Source organism: Brachyhypopomus gauderio, chromosome 3 (assembly GCF_052324685.1).
Source record: "Brachyhypopomus gauderio isolate BG-103 chromosome 3, BGAUD_0.2, whole genome shotgun sequence".
In the NCBI taxonomy this organism is placed as follows: Eukaryota; Metazoa; Chordata; class Actinopteri; order Gymnotiformes; family Hypopomidae; genus Brachyhypopomus; species Brachyhypopomus gauderio.
Window position 1 is genome coordinate 1,627,789 of NC_135213.1, and position 21,436 is coordinate 1,649,224.

The 21,436-nt window shown below is 46.3% G+C and overlaps 1 protein-coding gene across 1 annotated transcript in view; it reads left to right on the forward strand.

The window, feature by feature from the left end:
* Positions 1-729: 729 nt before the first annotated feature.
* LOC143509941 (protein unc-13 homolog B-like) overlaps positions 730-21,436 on the forward strand; it is a 51,934-nt gene continuing 31,227 nt past the window's right edge. Inside the window, exons 1-13 of the mRNA XM_076998854.1 lie at positions 730-997; positions 6,999-9,668; positions 10,430-10,452; positions 11,958-12,007; positions 12,147-12,228; positions 14,325-14,399; positions 15,175-15,394; positions 15,703-15,930; positions 16,513-16,654; positions 17,950-18,119; positions 18,823-18,938; positions 19,502-19,665; positions 20,879-21,029. Of these exons, the coding sequence (XP_076854969.1) occupies positions 7,124-9,668; positions 10,430-10,452; positions 11,958-12,007; positions 12,147-12,228; positions 14,325-14,399; positions 15,175-15,394; positions 15,703-15,930; positions 16,513-16,654; positions 17,950-18,119; positions 18,823-18,938; positions 19,502-19,665; positions 20,879-21,029 (3,966 nt within the window). The 5' untranslated portion in view covers positions 730-997; positions 6,999-7,123. The remainder of the gene's footprint in view (positions 998-6,998; positions 9,669-10,429; positions 10,453-11,957; positions 12,008-12,146; positions 12,229-14,324; positions 14,400-15,174; positions 15,395-15,702; positions 15,931-16,512; positions 16,655-17,949; positions 18,120-18,822; positions 18,939-19,501; positions 19,666-20,878; positions 21,030-21,436) is intronic.

A 21,436-nucleotide genomic window follows, 5' to 3' on the forward strand; every position in this document is an offset into this window, starting at 1 on the left:
GCAGAAGCACACTGTTGAGTCAAAGGCTCGTACGTTTCCACGGAATTCAGTACTTTTGGATCTAGCATGGCACACGGGGTCCAGGCCTCAGGGGTCTTTAACACACAAAACAGCTCCCCTCATTTTCAGACCATCCTAAACCAACCCCCACACCAACCTCCCTCCCCATTACGCCAGGAAGAACAGACGCTCGGAACTCCAGCTCTCTATCTGCTCCAGTTTCCTTCCAGTTCCCAAGGTGCTGTGGACATGTTCACCAGTGGCTGCTTTGCAGTGCAATTCATTTTTCTTTCCTCGCTGTTTAATTCATCACAGTCATTTCTATGCACTGAGGAGATGACTCCCTACTGCTGATACTGTGGACTGATTGTGTCTCTGTATACATGTGTGTGTGTGTGTGTATAGGTGTGTGTGTGTGTGTGTGTGTGTGTGTGTGTATGTATGTATGTGCATGTGAGTGTACACGTGCGACTGTGTGTGTGCAGTGAGAGGCTGATTTTTATAGCGGTGTGAACATTTGCAGTGGTATCGATGGTCTTGACATTAGTGAGATATAAGCGACAGAATGAGGAAGGAAATAATGAAAGATAAAAGAATTAGAAGACAAACAGTAGAGAAGGGGAGTGAGTGAGGGAGGGACAGAGTGAGAGAGAGAGAGAGGGAGAGAGAGAGACGGGAGGGGGAGAGTTAGAGTGAGTGTAAACACTCGACAGTGTGGATGTGGTTTGAGCAACAAGCTACAGCATCAGAGAGAGAAGGAGAGAGAGAGAGAGAGATAGAGATAAGGAGAGGGAGAGAGAGAATGAAAGGGAGAATGAAGGAGTACGGAGGAGTAAAGATTAAGGCAGATGTGGACATATAAGCAGAAGAGATGATGAGTGAGTTTGAGTCCTAGGATGTCGGGGACAGGGTCGAACCTTAGCCCATGTTTAAACGACTCGATGTGGAACTGTAGATCCTGAGCGTGCTGGATTATCAGATCTCATGCCGTCTGCAGGTGAGTCTGAGCTTCTCGGGTGTGGGCTGAGGGTGTGGGGTGGGGGCGGGGGGTGTGGAGTGCAGGTGTAGGGTTTAGGGTGGGGATGTGGAGTGTCAAAGCTTCTGTGTTCTTTGTATCCTGATTTAATATTAGAATTTGTTTCCATAAGGTGAATTTTTGTGCTCTCTTTAATTGAAATTCATCTTATTATTCCATAAAACAAGTCTAACTTTAAATGTGTGATTTCAGACTACACCTGATATCACCCCAGAGTCCCTCTCCTCTCTTATCAAAGTCGGGGTCCAGTGTCCCGTCCAGGGAGAATGAGGACGCTTGAGTCCTTAGGCAGTGCAGTCCTGCCCAGTTCAGGGCAGTGTTCGTGACAGGCGTGTTGCCTTGGTGAGGCAATGCTGTACCGCAGGTATTTATAAACTGAGCTAAAGTTATTTTGAGGTTAAGATTCACTTTGTCATTGCTCAGTGCATGTACAAAGCAAAGAAATGCAGCATTCCGCATCTCAGAGCTGAGGGTCAGTTATAGTACAGCACCCCCTGGAAATGAGAGGGTTAGGCTGTGTGTTTGGTGTTTGTGTGGGTGGGTACACGTGTGTGTGAGCTGTGTTTGTATCTAGCTAGATATAGCAGGAGTATAAAGTTCATAAAACAACAAACGTTACATAAATCTAACATACAGGCATCTGCCATGAACCTGTGTGTTTAGCACTTTTGTAAGTCGCTCTGCATAAGAATGTCTGCTAAATACTGTAAATGTAAATGTAGTGTCGAGTCAGTATAGGTCAAGATCAGTGAATTAAACACAGAGGTTGTGTAGGATCCTGAGACACTGTCACGAGGTGTGAATCTCACAGCCTATCACACACACACAGACACAGGCCACCATGTCGGGGAGTGTGGTCGAGGGAGAGTGAGGCTAATAGTGACTGAAGGGAGTGATCCCAAATCAGGACCTAGAGCACTTCAGCACAGTGCAGGTGCAGGAGTGTCTAGTGCTAGTGTGTGTCAATGTGTGACTGTAGTGTATGAAATTAGTGTGTGAGGGTATAGTGCTAGTGTTTGACCTTAGTGTGTGACTGTAGTGTGTCAGCGTGTGAGTGTCTGGGATGACATCGTATCCACACACACCCTCCTGTATACACACACACCCTCCTGTACACACACACACACACACACACACACACACGCACGCACGCACGCACCCTGTATACTGGCCTGATATTGACAGTGTGTTTTGACAGAGCTTTTGACAGAGTGTGTAGCTATAAAATGAACAGGCCATAAATAACTGGAATAATTTCTTAAAGTTTGTTAAACAGGAGCAGCGCTGATGGCTGAAAAGGGCTCTGAGGAGCAGCGTGGGAGTCTGTGGATCGATGGCTCTGAAAAGACCACGGCGTGTGGTGCTGCTGCTGTAAAAGCTTTGTCACCGAGCCTGTGCCACTGTGTGCGGTTACGACAGCACAGACATTAGTGTTGAACAGGAGCAGACCTGTGTGTGGAGGGGGTTCACTGTGTGTGGTAATGACTGCACAGACATTACTGATGAAAAGGAGCATGATGTTTGGACAGAGAAAGGCCCTGGAAGAGCCTAGAAAGAGATATACTGGAAACATATATATATATATAGCCTAGAAACAGTCCAACGTGTTATCCATATTCTTTCTTACATTTATTATTTTTAGGGCTTTACTACATTCCCCCCTCTCTCTCTGTCTGTCTCTTTCCCTGTCTATCTCTGTCTTTCTCACTTTGTCACTCTCTCCCTCTGTTGCTCGCTCTCTGTCTCTATCTATGTTGCTCACTTTGTCGTTCTGTCTCTCTCTCTGTCGTTCTCTCTCTGTCTCTCTCATTCACACAGTATATCAGTTGCTTCTCAACAGAGTAAATATCAGTGTTTTTAGATTGTGTAATTACTCTTATCAAACTCATATTAGTTCTCTCTCTCGCATGCAAGCACACGCGCACACACGTCCGCGCACACACACACAACCACATACTGAGCGCTGCTGAGGCTTGTATTCTTCTCACCAGATCAGATCCGTGTGCTGGCGGCTATATGGACAGAGACAGTGTGTAAGAGTCGAGGAAAAGAGAGCGCTGGAGAAGGAGGGATAGAGGATGGAGGGACAGATGAAAGAGACATATGTAAGTTGTTAGGATATGAGTAAGTAGTTTGGAGATAGGGTGGGAGAGAGATGGAGGTGGAGAAATGCTTGTAGGTGATGCATGTGAGTCAGTGGCTTTCAAACCCCTAAATAATAAAGACAACAGAAATAAAGATGATCTCAGCGATGTCTCAGCTCCCCGACCGTAAGGTCTGCTCACAGAGAGACGTGTCCGTCAACACGGGATGTCATGATGTGTCTACGGCAACACCAACACAGCCGCTCTCCTGGGTGAGGGACTGGGATTTGGTGAGGTGATGGTGAACGTCCTGGTGCAAGAGGGACAGGGACGCTGTCAGTGAGTGGAGTGTTGCAGCCTGAAAGCATCGCTTGTGTCCATTCTGAAAAATAAAAAATCACTCTGTGGCAACGAAGCATTTCCACCCCATTTAAATAACAGGTGCATCTCCTGGCCAATCGATCACCCACTTGATCATGACCACCTGATCCATGTGGTGATCCATGTGGTGGAGTGGACAACCACACAGCCGTCAGCAGAGAATCAGCATCGCGTTGTCTTGCAGCCTGTCTGCTCCAGGACTGCTCTGTTCCCTCCTGTTTCTGGAACTGATTCAGCTGAGCTAATTATACTCAAACTTCAGCAGCTAAACCAGGTGCTAGGCAGGGGAAGTCCCAGACTGAGAATACTTACTAGGTTGAGAACACCTCCCAGTTTATGAACTCTTCCCAGATCGAGAACACTGAAATAATCCCTTTCCACAACCATCCTGTCCTACATCACATCACCTGGAAAACTAGAGCGCTCAGATTTTCTAACCCATTGCTTACTCCTACAACCAGAAGCAATCTAGCACCAACACTCTTCCAGTCCCTTGGTGTGACTGATTTCCACATTTCCATTCATTTCCCCATAGGAAATTTAAATAACTTCTGTTGTATTGCTGGGGTTGTGATTAATGGACCCCACCCCAGAATGGATCAAAGGTGTGGAACTGACCTATCATGCATCTCTCATTCACCATCTTGTCCATTGCTCATTCTCTCCTGCTTTGCTCCGTCTCCGTTCCTCTTGCCTATGTTCTGTGGATTCTGAGGAACCTTTTTAATAAGCATGGAAGGAAAAGAAGATGACACGGAGAGACGGGAGGAAGAGGAGGAGATGAGGGATGGGAGGAAGGACTTAACCACACACAGCCTTCTTTGGCTAATTGGTGTGTTTATCGGGAGATATCTACAGGGCTGTCTGAGTGCACCTGCCCGCAGGTAGTGCATGGTTTCCATGGCCACGGTTCGTGGGCTGGCGGGGACCGCACCAGTGCCTGCTGTGTGATGGGCGGGACAGAAAGGTGGTGTGATGGAGTCCAGCTGCAGCAGAGTACGCGTTTCACCCGTGACTCCTACGCGGCTGGGATCTGTCCATCTCGGACCAGTCCGGTTAAGACTAGTCCAGCTGGAACCAGTCCAACCCGGACCATTCCAGTAGAGCCAGTACAGGGCAGTGAAGTGAGTGATTGCTCCGCTACTGGTGTTTCCACTGGAAGAGGGTGTTTACTTTCACTTGAGAGCAGCACAGTTCACGTCGGCCACTCCTCAGGAGGCTGTGGGCTTGGGCTTGAGAACAGACCTGCACTTCACCTGCAGGACTCGAGCTTACTCCTCTAAAAGAAATAGGAGATAAAACGAACATTTCCCTTTTCCTGGAGGAAAAGGAGTAAAGTCCATGTGCTTCCCCTTCACATAGAAGCCCCAGTGCTGCGGGCAGCAGATGTAGATGACTCCACTGTGAAATTACCCCTCCAACCACTCCGTTTCCTCTTGTAAGTGTAACTTTCTGGAATGGCACAGATCGATTTGTTTATGGTGAGTACGGGGAGAGAACGAGTGGCTGTGGAGAGATGGAGAGGAAGAGAGATGTAGGTGTGAAGCATCCACCCTTCTACATCAGGCGCATGCTAGGATTCCTTTAGTCTAACACAATTTATCATTACACGAGGAGTTAAATTAGTTTTGGCTTTCAGAAGCTCAGAAATCTAGTGTGCTGTGGAATTCATGCCGGGAGTGAATTTGAACACCGTTCTAGGCAATTCTGTGACTTGTATATACTTTAATGACCTCACGGTGCATTCTCAATTACACATTCTGCAAGCGTCCACTTCATTTCCAGTGAATTCGGCTAACTGGTGCTTTGAAAGAGTCATTAAAAAAATCACACAGTCATACATGGCACCGTGGTTAAAGAACGCGAAGGACTTCTTGGACAGGAGGTTTAATCAAGGTGCTTCTTCTGTGAGCCGATGGTTAGCTCACCTACTCTGTGCAGTGTGCTGCGCTGAATGTGTTGCCATGGAGTCGGGTGGAATCTTCCAGACTCATAGTTCAGATAAACTGTTCAGCATCTTTTAGTGAACTGTGGGGAAAATGTGGGTAGAGCTGTTGGCATTTATGTCCCAGCCTTCAGGACGTGGTAGAGCTGCTGAAACCTTATCTTTTCTTTCTTTGGCACGTGTAATATCATAAATAGCTGATTTCACTTAGAAATCTCAGTTAAACCTGTGCGTGCATCTGTCTGTATGTGTATCAGTCTGTGGGCGGATGCGTGTGTGTGTGTGCGTCTGTCTATGGGTAGGGTATGGGTATGTGGGTGGGTTTGTGTGTGTGTGTGTGTGTGCGCACACACGTGTTTGTGTGTATCTGTATATGGGTGGGTGGGTATAGCTTCTCAGTTATGAAAGTACTATAATACTATGCATTGATGTGAGAGGGAGAGAGATCCAGTGATTGCTTCAGTTTTGAGAAAGATGTAGCCTGTGTGTGAATGTGTGTGTGTTGGTGTGAAAGTGGGGTGTGTGTATGTGTGTCTCAGTGTGAAAGTGTGGGGAGGGGGTGCGTGTTTCCTAACAGGTATGTAGCAGTTGTTGATTGCTGTGGTCCGTGTGTCGGATGTCTGTGCCGTCTCCAGATGTGAGGGTCTCGCAGGACATGGGAAGAATCTGCTTCATACGTGTCTTTTCTGCAGATGCTTAATTACTGAATGATGCTGAGTTGAGACCTCTGGAGTCCTGCAGAGTCCTGCAGAGTCGCATTTGTCCTTGTCAGTGATGTTTGTGCTCCAGGTCAATCATATTCTGCCTAAACGTGCGTGCATCATGCTCTGCATATTTTCTGTGTGAGAGAGAAACTGCTGAATCAGTCCTTTACAAATTACAGGTTTCTATGAGAGAACAGTGAAACTCAACCTCATCACACTTCTGTAAATGCTAGCAAGCAATTATATAACATTTACTGTTGTACATAACTCAACTGTCACGTTATTCTTCAGTTCAGGTGTATGCGTGCGTATATGTGTGTAAGCAACTGTAAATGTGTTTGGATTAACCACACCGTCATTATTGCAACTAAATTCCGGTATCTTATGTGTACATAATTTGTTCGTAAACAATTGGTGGCTCTGTCATAATGCACATTAATTAAAGGCCTATTTGCCTTGAGCATGTACTGCATGCGGTCATCCTCTGACGTTTCAATACAGGAACTGATTTGACATTTGGTAACGTGGAGTTGACATATGTACTAACATATGCCTCGGATTGGTGGACAGACTGCCGAGCAGCATTGGCGTAAGCCGAAGTGTTGTGGGCTGGTGAGAAGACGGTCTGAAACACGCAAGCTGGTGCTGGAACGCTGTTGGGACAATAGTGATGCACAGTAGATTCATTAACTTTCTTTGATGAGAGAGGAAGGGGAATTTCAATATCAAGGACTTCCTCTTGATGTAAAGGAACTACGATATTTCAGTTTTGCTGTGATTGTCTAGATGAAAGACGTGATTTGCAGTGTGTGAAATTTTATGTGCTTTTTTCCCCTCCCTTCCCTCAGCCATGCAAAAATCCCCCAATTAGCTCTCAGCTGATTTTTCTGTGCTAAAACTCATAATGTGAATCGGACTCTTGGCACTGGAACTGGGAGCTGCCTTTTCAAGCTGCTCTAGCAGCCAATCAAAAATGTTCTCCCGCAGTCGCTGCAATGGCCAGGGCGGTACAGGGGTCACACCGCACGGCCGGCCCAAGAGTAAGAGGAGACAGCCGAACCCCAGGGTTGCTCTGGTCCTGCGTGGGAAGATACACCGCCTCCTCCAGGGCTCTGTCGACCACTCTACCCAGGCTCCAGGACTCTACTATGCTGGGATTGAAGAGGAGGATGAAGGAGAGGCTGAGGATGCCATGCAGGTGCAGGAGCACTATAGGAGAGGATCGGCCCCGGCTGAAGCCTGCCAGCCTTCCCAGGCTGCAAATGGAAAAGGACAGGATGCTGTGGCTGGGGCGTGTTGTGTCGGAGAAGTCGAGCTGAACCGAGAAGGTGGTATCAGAATACCTTGCACTCTACAACCCAGCAAGCCAGAAGAGTTACAGGGTTCCCAAGATCTCAACGGGTCTGGGTTGGTGTTTGGCAGGGGGCTGACTGGTGGGCAATCCATGTATCAGAAGGATTCTCTGCTTTATCAGTTTAACATGGCTATCCAGGAAAAGATTGAGGAGGAAGATGAAGAAATTGATCAAGAGGAAGAGTCAAGTGCCATTATTGAGCACATACTGAAGGAGCTAAGAGGAATCAATAAAATCCAAGAGGAAATTTCCGACCTGAGGAAGTATCTGTCGTCTGTTCATGGATCTGTTGAAGAGGTGTCCAGTTGTGTGGATGCGGTTTTACTGGAGATTGAAGGCTTTCGCTCAGGTGCAAGGCCAGTTCCTGAGACAGAGCCAGGGGCTGTGTCCACCCTCCAGGGGCTGTGTCCACCCTCCCTTCATCATGGATCTAACAGTCCCCTCTGTAAGGGCTATGACAAGCCCCGTAATGTTGAATGCTCAGGTGTATTTGATGGGCAATGTGAAGCCTCTTGTACCCAGCAATCTGAATTCATAGCCCAAAGACAGTCCTGTAGGGCTCCTATGCTCTCAAGCGCTGATGGTAGCATCCACAATTCATTTGAAGATGTGTCTGAGCAGAGAACAGACACAACCCCAGGTGCAGTCGGAAGGAAGCTCAATTTGAGCTTCCTTGAGCACCAAGATGGGCAAGATTGTCCCAGTACCAGCTCACTTTCCTCAGGCCAAAGTTCTAAGTCCGAGTCTGATAAAGAGAGACCCTCCTCTGGGGTGGTAGTCCCCATAGAAGAGGGGCAGATCTGGGACCGCTCAGGGCTGAGACAGAGTGGGACTGGGGAGATGAGATGGTGTGAAGAGGAGCCATGCTCCAGACGAGGTAGTTTCAAGGAGACAAATGGCTGTGCAGGAGAGGTAGACACTTGGGACCCTTCTAGGAATGAGTGTGCTGGAATTACCCTGGACGAATCAACCACCAGCAGTTCAGAGCATATATCCATGTCATCCAGTCGACACTACAATTCTCCCGTTAGCACAAGCAGTAGGGAAGAGTGGCATGGACCCAAAAATAGACCACAGACATGCAAGATGGGTCTGCATTCTGAGGGACTGGAGCCCAGTGAATCTGTGGGTGTTTGTGACTGTTCTCGAAGTTCTGCATATCACACAACACAGGTGTATGGATGTGAGCGAGAGCCCTGTGTCACTTCTCTGGAGCTGAGTCATAACTCTGCTTCTACTTCCTCCAGTGAAAACTACAGACATTTTACTTTGAACGGGAAGTCTGTACATGGTGGTGTTGATACAGGTAGAACTTCACCATTAACTGACAGGACTTGGAAGGCTCAGTACCCAGCAAGCTCTGGTCTGTACACCACAGAACAGGGGACAAACAATACAGAGGGCAGCAACATGGGATTGAGGTTTGGCAGGGCAGTGCTCGATTTCAAAACCGCGCTAAAGGGGGCACTAAAGAAGCTAGACACAACTGGGGAAACTTCAGCAATGGAAAAAGCTGACTCTTACCCACCCTTGTCCCACTGTAGGGAGGCTCAGTTAGGGGTGGACAATGATAGTGAGACACCCATTCAGGACATACCTCTGACAGAAATGCCTTGTGTAGAGACTCTTCAGACTGAAGTTCAAATCAATAATTCAGAAGTCAACAAAACTGACATTGGATATCTTGAATCAAAGGAATACAGTTCTTTATCAAACCATTGCGATGCTATACCAGAGCCAGGAGAGGGCAGTTTAAAGTTTTCTCTGAAGAATAGCAAGCATTTGGAAAGTCATTGTTCTGAAATGGGTGCCTCCAGGGATACATCATCACATACCACTGATTTCTTACGAGAATCAAACTTGGTCTCCATCTCTGCTGAGGAGATGGTACCTCTTGAGGAGCAGAGAAAAACATCAGAGGATCTCACAGCTGAAGAACATCCTGAAGTAGATCTCTGTGTAGAGGCTGAAGAACATCCTGAAGTAGATCTCCATGCAGAAGTTGAAGATGCAGGAGAGTATCACCTGGAGTTTGCTGAGAGAGATGCTCTGAGGCTGAAGTGCATGAGGAGTTTCCAGCAGATCCTTAGAGAGAAGAGAGGGAGCAGAAGAGCCGTCGGCATGGTGACCATATTCACGTCCTCTCAAGATGATTTCAACCCAGGTATTTTCCTTTGAACTTTTACCCCAGTAAAATTCTTCTGCATCTCAGCATCCTTAAAGTTTAAGCGATGCCAGGTATTGTAGTTTAGTTAGAGGCTTGTCGGTACTCTGTAACTTAGTCACATTTTCTGCTCAATAAACAATGAGAAGTTATCTCAGATTCCCTTTGAAGTGTGTAAAAATGACACTCTGGTAAGAGGTTTCTAGGTGTGTCAATCCCATATCCCCCAGAAGCTTCTGTAGCTATGACGAGTGATCAAAGCCTTGGTGGCTTTAACCTGCTCACTTTCATCTTCCATTTGAGTAGTCATCATCAAATCCCTCTAAAGACATCTGCATTGGATTTTACTCTTTACTTATAGAAATGTCTTGTTTTCCCTTTTATCCTTTTTGCATGTTTTGATCTTGTGCCAGGCATCGCGACTGCTGAGTCAAAGAGCCAGTGGGTGTTTTGGGCGTCTTTTTTGTAAACGGTGCCCACTGTTTGCGAAGCTCAGGGCAAATTAATTGCAGTCAGCAAAAGCAAACCTGACATAAGAGTAGAGGAGGAAATTAGGGCTCAAATGAATTATACATGTCCATAAAACATTCATGAGCTCAAGACTTCATCGATAGAAAATTCCCCAAAGTCTCTTTGTTTCCGATCCATATGCACTTTCAATTCTCACTTAAATGATGTGATTCATTGCTAGTGGGATGATTCATTCTGGATGGTAATTGTTCAAAATTCTCATGCCAGTTTGTGTTTCTGTTTGATTCCAGATGGCAGTCAGGATGAAGATCAGGTTCTGTCTTATCAATGATGTCATTAAACAACCAAAACAATGCTGTTTCATGCTTTCACTCATTGCAATATGGATGTTTGATCATGCACAAGCCTGTATAACCATAGAACACATCCTTGCCATTCTTGTCCATATGTGTTCATTATCTTCTCTTAAAGAAGACCCCTGACTTTGGATTCACAGTACTCCTCTAATGGCCTTCAGTCTTTTATCACTTTGTTTGCCTTAAGCTGGTACCTACTGTAAAAACTCAATGATTGAGATTCAGCAGGGTGTATGAAATGATCCATAATGCAGAGTCCAAAACAGCTGCAGTAGAAGATAAACCCGCAAGTCGCTGTTGACGGCAGCATTTAGTCGAGGAGATGGTGGTGTGACTCAGCCCTGCTGCTGTCCCTGCCAGACACGTGTCAGTAGTGTGGCTAATATAGACTCATCTGAGATGAGGAATGTACTGGGTCCAAGATGTGCTATGTGTTGGTCATCCTCAGTCACGTGGTCCCTCATATAGTCATGCATGTCTTCACTCAAATGCAGCCACGTGGTCGTCTTCACTCAAATGCAGCCACGTGGTCGTCTTCACTCAAATGCAGCCACGTGGTCGTCTTAACTCAAATGCAGCCACGTGGTCGTCTTAACTCAAATGCAGCCACGTGGTCGTCTTCACTCAAATACAGCTACGTGGTCGTCTTCACTCAAAAAGAGCCACGTGGTCGTCTTCACTCAAAAAGAGCCACGTGGTCGTCTTCATTCAAAAAGAGCCACGTGGTCGTCTTCATTCAAAAAGAGCCACGTGGTCGTCTTCACTCAAAAAGAGCCACGTGGTCGTCTTCATTCAAAAAGAGCCACGTGGTCGTCTTCACTCAAAAGCAGTCACGTGGTCGTCTTCACTCAAATGCAGCCACGTGGTCGTCTTCACTCAAATGCAGCCACGTGGTCGTCTTCACTCAAATGCAGCCACGTGGTCGTCTTCACTCAAATGCAGCCACGTGGTCGTCTTCACTCAAAAAGAGCCACGTGGTCGTCTTCCCTCAAAAACAGTCACGTGGTCGTCTTCCCTCAAAAACAGTCACGTGGTCGTCTTCCCTCAAAAACAGTCACGTGGTCGTCATGCATGCTTGTCACTAATGTGCATACATCATTCCACACCTGAGTCTTTTGGTACTTTTAAATTACATTTAAATCCCATATGCTGTTCTTGCTGATTATTTAAAGAATGTGTACACCAACACCTTTGAATACTAGACTTTCATATGAATTTTGCATGGCTTACTTTATTACAAACACACACACACACACACACACACACACACACACACACACACACACACACACACACACACAATATACTGGCGACATCTGATTTGATTTGCCACTGAAACTTAATCTGCTGAACTACCAGGCCCCTTGTTGTTAACCCTGTACTATTACATCACTGTATTTCTCTCTTCCTGGTTTGAAATTGATTTCATGTTTTGTGTATGGCTGTCTTTTTGTCCATGCAGGTCCAGACTAGCGATGGAGACCCCAGTAAACACTCCCTGACCAAGCCAGAGTATTCAACCTTCCTTGTCCTTCTGTTTACTGGACTCTCACTTTATTGCATTTGCTGTTGGTTTCTGTTATCTTTATCATGATTCTTGTTTTGATTTTGTTTTGACTGTTACAATCTCTCTCTCTCTCTCTCTCTCTAGTGGAGTGGGTATTTTTGGTATTGACAGCATGCCTGATCTCCGGAGGAGAAAACCTTTCCCCTTGGTTAGCGAAGTGGTGAGAGTCTCGCGCATAATTTTGTAACAATTTACAGTGCACCATTTAATATTAAAGTTAAACTCTGTGTCTTTAGGATTGATGCCTTGTTCTCATGTGCAATGTGTAATGAGGCATGTTGCATGAGGCAGAGTTGTGATGACTAGTGCATTGGGACTGTTTTTGCTCATCTTTAATAATGGTATTTTTGTTCTGCCCTTTTTCCTGACATGACATCCAGGCTATGGTGAGTAAAAAATAAGTTTCTAGACAATCAGACATCAGTCATATGAAGCACTATGACTATATTCAGTTATCAGGTTAGTGCTTATTCTCTCTTTGGGTCGGGGGCAGGTGTTTCACTGATTTTTCTTACTCCTTTAGTCTTAGTCAATTCCCTTCAATCACTGGTCAGTGCTGCTTTGATTGACAGGGGAAAATTAGTTTGCTCTGCCCTCCCTCGGGCTACTGGCCACAGATGGCTGTGACATCATTAGCAATCGAACTTTACCTTGCTAAAGCAGCCATGTGAGAAACATTACTGCTCTTTATTGAAGCATTTGAGTGAGCGGTGTCCCTGCTCTTTACTGAAGCAGTCACATGAAACCATTTCCTCCAGGCATACACAAAAGTGCTGGGTTTGCCCGCTTCTGTGTGGACGGCGTTGTCCTGGCCTGCTGGGACTCCTGACCTAAGCTCAGCTGGTTGGATTTGGAAGGTTCAGTGCCAGCAGGCCGCCGTCATTCATCCCACAGCACGAGTCTTGCGGGTGCACTATGAGTTACCATGAAGGCGTCACTATTAGTTACAGAGAAGTCGTCGCAATGAGTGATGGCACCCGGCGGCTGCGGCATTGGGGGAAAAAAACAAAACAAAAAAAGCGTGTCTGTCACCCACATACGTCGTTCGGTGGCTGCTCCGTGACTTGTGGGGGTGTGTGTGCGTGGTGTATGTGCACTCACGTGATGTGCCCACACACACACACTGGCCCGTCCCCCACCCTTCTCGAGCATGTGGTCAGGTATCCCCAGCTCTGACTTCTCTGTGACTTCATTCAGTGTAAAAAATAAATAAATGCAACAAAAAACCCAACAACAGAAAACAAAACAACATTTCACACGAGCTCAAGCTTGTTTTGTCTGAAACCGTCACTGGGGACATTTTTTGTTTCAGAGAGAATGCATGTAAAGAAGGAAGAATGAGTGATGTGTTTCTGAATGGGAATAAAAACAGGTTTGTGTTCTGATGAAGTCAGAATTTCAGAGATTAATTGCTGCTCTCAGCATGATGGGTAAATACATGCTGAACAGATATTTAGCATAATCTTTCATCTTCTGCACATTAGCTTTCAAATATTCACTGCTTTCGCCTTTTTCTTTGTACGACTTGGTCTCAAATCGCTGTCTGCGCCTGTTCTTTAGGAGCCATTTAGGAACTTTCATGAAAGCTCTTGGTTTAGTAAAGACTTATGGAACCTAAGTGTGTGTGTGGGGGGGGGGGGGGGGGGGTGTCTTTGTGGTACGTCTTACTGGGACAGATGAAGTCTACTGGTGTGCATGTAATGGACAAAACAGTATGTACTTAAGATGAATGTCTACAGTGTGTGTGTGTATGCTTGGGTGTGTGTCTGAGAGAATTTGGGTGATGTGTGTGTATTTGGGTGTTGGGTGTCTTGTCCGTGTGTGTATTTGGGTGTGTGTGTGTATTTGGGTGTTGGGTGTCTTGTCCGTGTGTGTATTTGGGTGTGTGTGTGTATTTGGGTGTTGGGCGTCTTGTCCGTGTGTGTATTTGGGTGTCGTGTAGTTTTGGGTTTTCTGCTTTAATGAGCAACTTGTTTGTTCTTTCTTCTTTTGCTTGACATTATTTAATGATTCATCACTCTCTCTCTGATGGTTCAACTGTCTCTATCTGTCTATTCGATGGTTCAGTGCTCTCTGATGGTCTGTCTGTCTCTCTGGTTCGTCTGTCTCTGTTTCTCGCATGTCTCGTTTGTCAGGATCCCTATCTGTCCCTCTGATGGTTTGTCTTGCTTCTTGTTGGTCTCAAGCTTTTTCTGTCTCATTTATTTCTCATGTACTCTTTCCTTTTTCTCTTTCTCATGATCTCTCTCTGTCTCTCCACAGTCCCTGGTGCAGTCCAGGAAAGCAGGCCTCTCTTCTGCACTGGCTTCTCGACCCTCACTCAAAGACGAGGAGCTGGTGCGACACCTCGCATACACACACACACACACACACACACACACACACACTCTCTCTCTCTCTCTCTCTCTCTCTCTCTCTCTCTCTCTCTCTCTCTCTCTCTCTCTCTCTCTCTCTCTCTCTCTCTCTCTCTCTCTCTCTCCTCTCTCTCACACACACACACGCAGGTCTAACTGACATGTTTTTACTGCTTTTGCCTCTGTGTCCTGGGTGGGTGACACTTGTTTTCCTTGCATTTCTACAGTGCTTTGATGGTAACCCCAAATTAAACCCACAACCCCCCCCCCCCCCCCCCTTCTTTGCCTCCTTCAAATACAGTAAACAGCCCTTACGCAGCGCGTTCTCACGACCTGAGCATGATTCATAGCTTAAAAAAGAAACTTTTTGCTGGTCCAACGTGCGTTAACCAGAGGCAGGTGCCCACAGGCTGTGATGCGCCTTAGTCATCATGCCGGCCGTCGCCCACTCCCACGCCTGCTTAAGTGCCGGAGGAGGGCGGGGCTAGGCGGCACTAGCAGAGGGGGCGGGGCTAACCATTAACGCAGTACTGAGACAGTTGGGAAGGGATGCTATGAGTTACAGAGGACAGTAATTTGACAGGCTTCTTTCTTCAGGGTCTGGTGTCTGCATCCACGCAGTCCCTGCAACACGAGCCACATGTTATCCCTCAGCTCACCCATCCTTCTCTATCCTTTACTCGCGTTCTTTCCTGCGTTGTTTTGACCTCCTTTATGATTTCTCATCCTTTCGTCACTCCCTCTGTACCCCTCCGCAGAAGAACCACGTGTACAAGAAGACCCTGCAGGCTCTGATCTACCCCATCTCCTGCACCACGCCCCACAACTTTGAGGTGTGGACGGCCACCACGCCCACCTACTGCTACGAGTGTGAGGGTCTGCTGTGGGGCATCGCCCGACAGGGCATGCGCTGCACGGAGTGCGGGGTCAAGTGCCACGAGAAGTGCCAGGACCTGCTCAACGCTGACTGCCTGCAGAGTGAGACGCACCCCGGGGGCCCCCGCCCACACTCGCAGGGGTTCACGTGTTCAGCAACCCCAGAACTGCAGCCTCCATACACACCACCAGCTAATTTTGGTTGGAGGCCCAGCAGGACTCATGCTCTAGTGAAGAAAACCCAGTGTAGTCCATAAAACATCTGTTAGTTGGACCAGCTCTCTCACACAGGTCTTCAAGGTCTTACATGCTGCTCTTTTTCTCTGTTTGTCCCCAATCTGTCTCTGTCTCTGTCTCTGTCTCTGTCTCTCTCTCTCTTTCTCTCTCTCTCTCTCTCCCTCTCTCTGTAGGAGCTGCAGAGAAAAGCAGTAAGACTGGATCGGAGGATCGCAACCAGCACATTATCTCTGCCATGAAGGACCGCATGAAGATCCGGGAGAGGAACAAGCCGGAGATCTTCGAGGTGATCCGGAGCGTCTTTGGGGTGACCAAGCTGAGTCATGCCCAGCAGATGAAGGTCGTCAAACAGACCGTCCTGGACGGAACCTCCAAGTGGTCTGCCAAGATCTCAATTACAGGTACATTACAGGGGCCTCTGAGGGACAAAAAGGATGAGATACCAAACACTCACATGACAAGGTTTCACAGCTATAGAGGTGAATTGTACTTAAAAAAAAATAAGGATCAGTACAGTTAAATGGGTTTACTGGATGCTTTCCTGGTGGTTATAGTTTAAAAACAACAGCAACAAAGGAAAGATTCCACTGTTGGATTTAGCGCCCCAGTACTGTCCATGTCTGAAAGCATTCTCCCACATGGTGAGCTCTGCGGATTACAAACTGCTGGGAAATATGCAAAGCTTTTATCACATCTTCTCCTCTGATTGGCTGGGTGTGTCCTAATGGTATTTGAATTGTGCTGCATTCAGTGATTTGGCTTTTGTTTGACAGTGATTCAGGCACTGATTCCACAGATAATAGTAGTAGGGAGGGGGGATGAGCATGTGATAACGCAAGGCACATAGAAGCCATGAGATACCACCGAGCCACCGAGGTTGACGCAGGACGCTTTATGCCTTACTTTGATTACATTGTCTCAGCATGTTTATTTGTGTGTGTGTGTGTGTGTGTGTGTGTGTGTGTGTGTGTGTGTGTGTGTAGTACTGAGTGCCCAGGGTCTGCAGGCTAAGGACCGCACTGGCTCCAGCGACCCATATGTGACAGTGCAGGTTGGAAAGACAAAGAAGAGAACAAAGACCATCTACGGCAACCTGAACCCCGTCTGGGACGAGACCTTCAACTTGTGAGCTTCATCTACAAAGTGCATTTAACACACACTGTTGCAAAGCACACTCCTAAGCCTACAACGCAACTGTAGAGTTTAAGCAACTATGCCACTCAGGAACAAGCCAGAGGGAAGAGTGGCTTGGAGGAACTCTGACACAGCATGAATAAGACACCTGAAGAAGTCTCATTCCAAAGGGGAACCCATCTTCCTCTAGGCATCACTGATAAACGATTGACAAAAGATGTAATTTGAAATAAAGATGTGATTAAGATTTTACCTCTCTGTTGGATACTGGCAGGAATCTTTCTGACCAAGGCCAGTTCTGAGCCGTCCACTCCACCGCCGCCCTGTTGGCTGGCCTGTTTGCCTGGGTCTTAAGTTAGTCCTCCCACATAGTTCACAAGCAAATGATCACAGCTCGAAAAGTAAATGTTGCAAATAACAATAAGATGGATCAGAACCTTTAAAGTAGCTTTAAAACCAGGATGTGATGTTGGCTGTTTTACCGTGAACCACGTTTGCGTCCTGTTTTCTGCAAGTTTTGGTGTGTTTTGCCGTAACTCTTCTGTTACTGGTTGATTTTATTTTTTTTATTAGCTTCTACGTTTTACACTTTTTCTGGGCCTACGTGAATGTCTATAGGCTATCAGGAAGGCACCTGACCCAGATTCTTCCAGCCATTGATGCAGACCCAGCTTCTTGAACAGATCCGATCTGGCTAAAATCAAACATAAAAAGAAACCCGAGACACATTTTCAATAACTGTTTGACACGCGATTAGAGGTCAGCCATGACTCTAATTTAGGTTAACATTCTTATGGGCTCTGTTAGCTAAATGCGAACAAGAAATTACTAACTAGCAAGATGAAAAATCTAGCTGGGTACTTTTTTGCTTAGCACATGTACATTAAGCAAGACGTTTTACTTTAGATGTTAGCTAGCTTTGCAGCAGAAAAGTGAAGTCAAAATATTGTCAAGCTAGCTACCTAAGCTGATGCTTCTATTTAAACAGTCTGATTGTTGCTATGATAGCAGAAATGTCTGTTCACTAGCTAACTAGCTAGCATCCAAGGATGGATTCCTGTGTCAAAATCCTGCCAATTCCCCTCCCCCTCCCAGAATATTTACATTTACGACATTTAGCAGACGCTCTTATCCAGAGCAACTTACAAAGTGCTTTATAATATTGTTACACTTCACACTTCACTACTTTAGGTAGTTCCTTCACTACTTAAAATGTTGGTTTCAGGACTTTCAAGTCTTACATTTGCAATCTCCTCGTTTGATTTCTCTTCAACTCTCTCGGCCAGTGAGTGTCACAACTCGTCGGACCGCATTAAGGTGCGCGTGTGGGATGAGGACGACGATATTAAGTCGCGCGTGAAACAGAAGCTGAAAAGGGAGTCAGACGACTTCCTGGGTCAGAGCATCATCGAGGTGCGGACCCTCAGCGGAGAGATGGACGTCTGGTACAATCTGGGTGTGTTCCAGCACGTGTCTGATTGTGCATCTGTTTGTCTTGTTTGCCACACACACTGTAGTTTACAAAAGCAGTTTAAATGCAAAAAAATAATGCAAAAAAAAAAAATTTCAAGCATGCAGTCCTCTCCACTGATCCATCTGATCTCAGCACCCAGAGGGATGTGTCATAATTTCATAAGTGATAAGTATGTGATAAGGATGTGTAAAGTAAAGGTATAGGATAAGGATGTGTAAGGTATGGTTATGAAAAAGGATGTGTAAACTCTTCTACACATACACACAGACCTTGTCTACACAATCTTACCTCTTCTACACACAACTCCTGTCTTCTGTACACAGACCCATCTTTCCCATAAATATTTCTTCAAGGACTTCGTAGTCCTAGAATGTGACAAAAGTGCCACCCCCTCCTCTGACACCCCAATTCCTTCTGTCTCTCCCCCTTTTCTGTCTCTCCTCTTCCTTTTCTGTCTCTGTCCCTCCATCTGTCTAACTCTCATACTTTAGGTGTAGCCAAAGTTCTATTCTGATCACAAGAACCCTGTCTCTGTGGCAGTTGATCATATTTTTGAACTCCACCCACATTACATTGAACAAGGTTTTCAGCTCTGTTCTGAAAGGGTGTGTGTGTGTTTGTGTGTGTGTGTGTGTGTGTGTGTGTGTGTGTGTGTGTGTGTGTGTGTGTGTGTGTGCGCGTGCAGAGAAGCGTACCGACAAGTCAGCGGTGTCAGGAGCCATCAGACTGCGGATCAGTGTGGAGATCAAAGGAGAGGAGAAAGTGGCACCTTACCACCTACAGTACACCTGCCTGCATGAGGTACACACACACACACACAGACCTTACCACCTACAGTACACTTGCCTGCATGAGACACACACACACACACACACACACACACCTTACCACCTACAGTACACCTGCCAGCATGAGGTACACACACACACACACACACACACACACCTTACCACCTACAGTACACCTGCCTGCATGAGGTGTACACACACACACACACACACACACACACACACACACCTTACCACCTACAGTACACCTGCCTGCATGAGATACACACACACACACACACACACACACACACACAGAGAGACACCTTACCACCTACAGTAGACCTGCCTGCATGAGGTGTAAACACACTCTCACACACAGACCTTACCACCTTCATTGCATGTGCCTGCATTAGTTACAGTAACCAATGAGCTGCATATGCACACACACACACCTTATAAAGTGACCAGTGAAAGAAAATGTTTTGGTGAGGTGGGTGGTCAATTTATGTACACACACACCCTTGTGCATAAAATGCAGAAGACCTTGTCCACACCCATGCACCTTCTTATGGGTTGGTGTGTGTGTGTGTGTAGAACATCTTCCACTACGTGATGGACGTGCAGGGCCAGGAATTGCTCAAGCTGCCCATGGCACATGGCGACGAGGCCTGGAAGATTTATTTTGAGGAGGTGGAGCAGGAGATAGTGGATGAGTTTGCCATACGCTACGGAATAGAGTCCATCTACCAGGCCATGATGTAAGTGTGTGTGTGTGTGTGTAAAAGAGCTGGGAAGGTGTTTGCTAATAATGTAATTGTGAGAAAAAAAGATTATTGCTTGCAAAATAAATATGATCCAAAGTGTTATCACTATCACTAAACAAAAACAACAGCTTCTGCTGGGATGATTTACATTCCAATCAGACCAATAAATAATTTTACTAAACACAGTGAGATTGGTGAATTTAAAACAAGATTAAAGTAAATACTACCAATATTAAACATGCAAACATAACAAATGCTAACTTCATTATTGCATCACTTCAGTACCCACACCACATCACCAATGTGGTGAAGCATTAATGTGAAGCATTAATGTAAACGTACAGATCAGCACCAGTAATCAGTAGGAACCGCTAGGCATGCTGGGAAGGTCTTGTGTGCTTCACTTTGAGCTACATGTTAAATGATGGACATTTTCATGATGGATGGTGTATATGAGGGAACAGAACAGCGTGTGCATGTGGTTTGAAGGGATTTTAATAATTAATGTGTTACTCTACTTTTAATGCATTTCTTTTGTTTCTAAAGAATAAACTAATCACACTGCCCCGAGTGTGTTGTTGGGGTGTAATAGAGTCCAAACAGAAGTAGTGTCGTTAATGTCAGAGTGGCTAATAACAGCTAAATCAGACCTGCTCTCCTCATCAGGACTGAAGTTAGAGAGAGTGCGTGCATGTGTAAGTTTGTGTGTGTCTGTGTGTGTGTGAGAGAGAGAATTTAATTGTACTCCATACTGCAGTCAGTCACTGCTGAAGTATGGTATTACTGTGTTATTGTATGAATGCATAATAGAGTGAATGGGTTTCTCACAGGGTGCTGAGGTATGTGAGTGAGTGAGTAGGTTTCACACAGGTTGCCGAGATGCATGAGCACTACTGTCATCTATGGTAAAACAGGCAGAGAAATGTGCGAAACAGGAATGACAGTGTGTGTGTATGTAAGAGTGTGTGTGTGTGTGTATGTGTGGATGGGTGGGGAGAGTGAGTGTAGTAAATAAAGCTCTCTGTAAATATGAGGATGTGGTTTTAAAGGCTTATAAGAGTAAAGATTAAATAATGAAGTCTGTGTATGTATGATTATACAGGCTTTCATGTTCCTGTCTGACTGACTTTCCCCCAATCCTCCCCTCTCCTCCCCCCCTCCTCCTCCCCTCCTCTCTTCTCTCCTCTCCTTTCCTCTCCTTCTCCAGACACTTTGCCTGTCTCTCCTCTAAGTACACACTGTCTGGCGTTCCTGCCATGATGAGCACTCTCCTGGCCAACATAAACGCCTACTTCGCTCATCCCACCTCCACCACCAGCGTGTCTGCCAGTGATCGCTTCGCCGCCTCCAACTTCGGGGTATGCTCCTCCCCTCAGTGACAAGCCCCTCCTCTTCTGTGATGAGCCTTGAACCAGAGTCTTTGTTGTACAGGACTGAGTAGAAGGGTGTGCATGGTGTCACCCAGGTGATTGCAGTGAGGTGATTAGTGTTGCACCCTGGGCTGGATGGTGTAGATGATGGGGTGATTAGTGTACAGCTTGGGGTGGATGGTGTTCATGGTGTGTTGTAGCACTCTTTTGGAAGCTCATGCCACTGAAAACTTTAGGTCTCCTTAGTGTCTAATGTGTAGCTGCATGTGTTGTGTGTGTGTGTGTGTGTGTGTGTGTGTGTGTGTGTGTGTGTGTGTGTGTGTGTGTGTGGATGTGAGTGTTTTAGAGTGTGTGTATGTTCTTGCATGTATGGGCCTTTCCTTTAGGGGGCATCT